This window comes from Cicer arietinum, chromosome 6 (assembly GCF_000331145.2).
Source record: "Cicer arietinum cultivar CDC Frontier isolate Library 1 chromosome 6, Cicar.CDCFrontier_v2.0, whole genome shotgun sequence".
NCBI lineage: Eukaryota > Viridiplantae > Streptophyta > Magnoliopsida > Fabales > Fabaceae > Cicer > Cicer arietinum.
In genome coordinates this window covers 66,583,276-66,585,952 of record NC_021165.2, presented here as the reverse complement: position 1 = coordinate 66,585,952, position 2,677 = coordinate 66,583,276, and the positions used below count along the sequence as shown (strand labels likewise).

At 40.0% G+C, this 2,677-nt stretch overlaps 1 protein-coding gene across 1 annotated transcript; it reads left to right on the top strand.

The window, feature by feature from the left end:
- The first annotated feature begins 250 nt into the window (after positions 1–250).
- LOC101491061 (receptor-like protein kinase HERK 1) lies at positions 251–2,677 on the top strand. Its single transcript, XM_004505864.4, has one exon. It carries the CDS (start codon positions 390–392, stop codon positions 2,463–2,465), a length of 2,076 nt encoding a protein of 691 aa, XP_004505921.2. The 5' UTR covers positions 251–389; the 3' UTR covers positions 2,466–2,677.

Below are 2,677 nucleotides of genomic sequence, written 5' to 3'. Positions count from 1 at the left end.
TTCCCTATGTTTGTTTTTCTGCAAACTTTGTTCATTTAGATAATTACCTTATAGATTGTGGCTCACACACAAATACTTCAATTGGTAACCAAAATTTCACATCTGATAATTTCTTTAAGAATTTCCTTTCCACACAAGAAGATATTCTTGCAAATACTTCCTTAAAATCAATCACTTCCACCAATGTTTCACCTCTCTATCAAACAGCAAGAATCTTTAACTCACCTTCAAAGTTCACATTTCCTGTTAACAAAAAAGGTAGGCATTGGATCCGTCTTTATTTCTTTCCGATTTCGTATGGAAAATACAATCTTAGTGCAGCAAATTTTGCTGTTACCACCCAAAACAATGTGCTTCTTAGTAACTTTAGTGTGCCGAAAAATCCTGTTATGAAGGAGTACTTAGTAAATGTTACTTTAGACAACTTTGTCATCACTTTTACCCCTTCCAACAATTCTGTCGCTTTTGTGAATGCAATTGAAGTTGTTTCTGTGCCTGATGACCTTATTGTCGATGATGCTTTAGCCTTAAATCCGCGAAGCGGATACTCGGGGTTGTTGACACAGGCACTCGAGACAGTTATCAGAGTTAACATGGGTGGTCCAACTGTTTCCTCTGGCGCTGACCCGCTTCATCGAACTTGGGTTCCGGATACAAGCTTCCTTATACTACCTAACCTGGCTAGTAATTTTTCAAGTATAGGTGCTGTTAAATATGTAAAAGGGGGTCCAAATGAAAATACTGCTCCACCTACTGTCTATGGTACTTTAACACAGATGAACTCGAAAAGTGATCCACTTAGTAATTTCAATGTGACATGGAAGTTTGATGTGGAACCTGAATTTCAATACCTTGTTCGGTTTCACTTCTGTGACATAGTCAGTAAAGGTCTTAATGAACTCTATTTCGATGTTTACATTGATTCCTTTTTGGCTGCCAAGGATCTTGATCTCGGTGCAAAAAGTAATAATGTTTTGGCTGCTCCGTATTTTATGGATTTTGTTACATCCCCGTCTGTCGACAATAAAATTCTTATAAGTATTGGCCCTTCTGATGTAAATAATGACTATCCTAATGCCATTTTGAATGGACTAGAGATCATGAAAATTAACAACTCTATGAGCAGTCTCAGTGCATCAACAGCTGTATTTCCCACCGGAAATCATGGTTCGAATTCTCAGAAAGTTGGTGTGATAGTTGGCGTGAGTCTTGGGATACTTTGTGCGGTAGCCATGGTTGGAATTTTCTTGGTACTCTCCAAGAGAAGAAGACAGTTGTTGGCACAACAAGGTCATTCGAAGACATGGGTTCCTTTATCGATCAACGATGGAACTTCTCACACAATGGGAAGTAAATATTCATATGGAACAACAGCGAGCGCTGCTTCGAACTTTGGATACCGCTTCCCATTTGTGGTAGTTCAGGAGGCCACAAACGGTTTTGATGAGAGTTGGGTTATTGGTATAGGTGGTTTTGGTAAGGTATACAAAGGCGAATTAAACGATGGAACAAAAGTTGCTTGTAAGAGGGGGAACCCTCGCTCCCATCAGGGACTTGCAGAGTTCCGAACAGAAATTGAAATGTTGTCTCAGTTCCGCCATCGTCATCTGGTATCATTGATTGGATATTGTGACGAAAGGAATGAAATGATCTTGATATATGAATATATGGAGAAGGGAACTGTAAAGAGTCATCTGTATGGTTCCAATCTCCCCAGTTTAAGTTGGAAGGAGAGGCTCGAGATATGCATTGGAGCCGCCCGGGGACTTCATTACCTTCATACCGGCTATGCTAAAGCGGTTATTCACCGCGATGTAAAGTCTGCAAATATCCTTCTTGATGAAAACCTCATGGCAAAAGTTGCTGATTTCGGGTTATCAAAGACTGGACCGGAAATTGATCAAACGCATGTGAGCACGGCTGTCAAAGGTAGTTTTGGTTACCTTGATCCTGAGTATTTCAGAAGGCAACAGTTAACAGAAAAATCAGACGTGTATTCGTTTGGGGTAGTTCTGCTTGAGGTTCTGTGTGCAAGACCTGTTATTGATCCATCCCTCTCCCGAGAAATGGTGAACTTGGCAGAATGGTCAATGAAATGGCAGAAAAAAGGTGAACTGGCGCGAATCGTGGATCCAACACTTGCAGGGAAAATCAGACCAGATTCTCTTAGGAAGTTCGGAGAAACTGCCGAAAAGTGTTTGGCTGACTTTGGTGTTGATAGGCCTTCTATGGGAGATGTATTGTGGAATTTGGAGTATGCTCTTCAGCTTCAAGAGGCTGTTGTTCAAGGCGATCCCGAAGAAAACAGTACTAATATGATTGGTGAACTCTCTGCGCAGATCAACAATTTCGGCCATGAAGCAAGTGTTTCTGTTGCACAATTTGAAGCTTCAAGTCTCGATGATCTGTCTGGTGTTTCTATGAGTAAAGTATTCTCACAGCTTGTGAAGTCTGAAGGAAGATGACTTTGAATACAACATTTAAATTCTGCATATTACATCACTTTTATGATTTTTGTTCTTGTCTTGTAAACTGTAGTTCTGTTATCCCTAGCAATAGAGTTGTAGAGAAAGACCAAGTTAATGATGACATGTGCTTTTCTTGATTGTTAACACAGCAATACATTTCCGTGTTGAATCTCTGATTATGAAATTTTGAGCTAGATTCTTTAGGTACT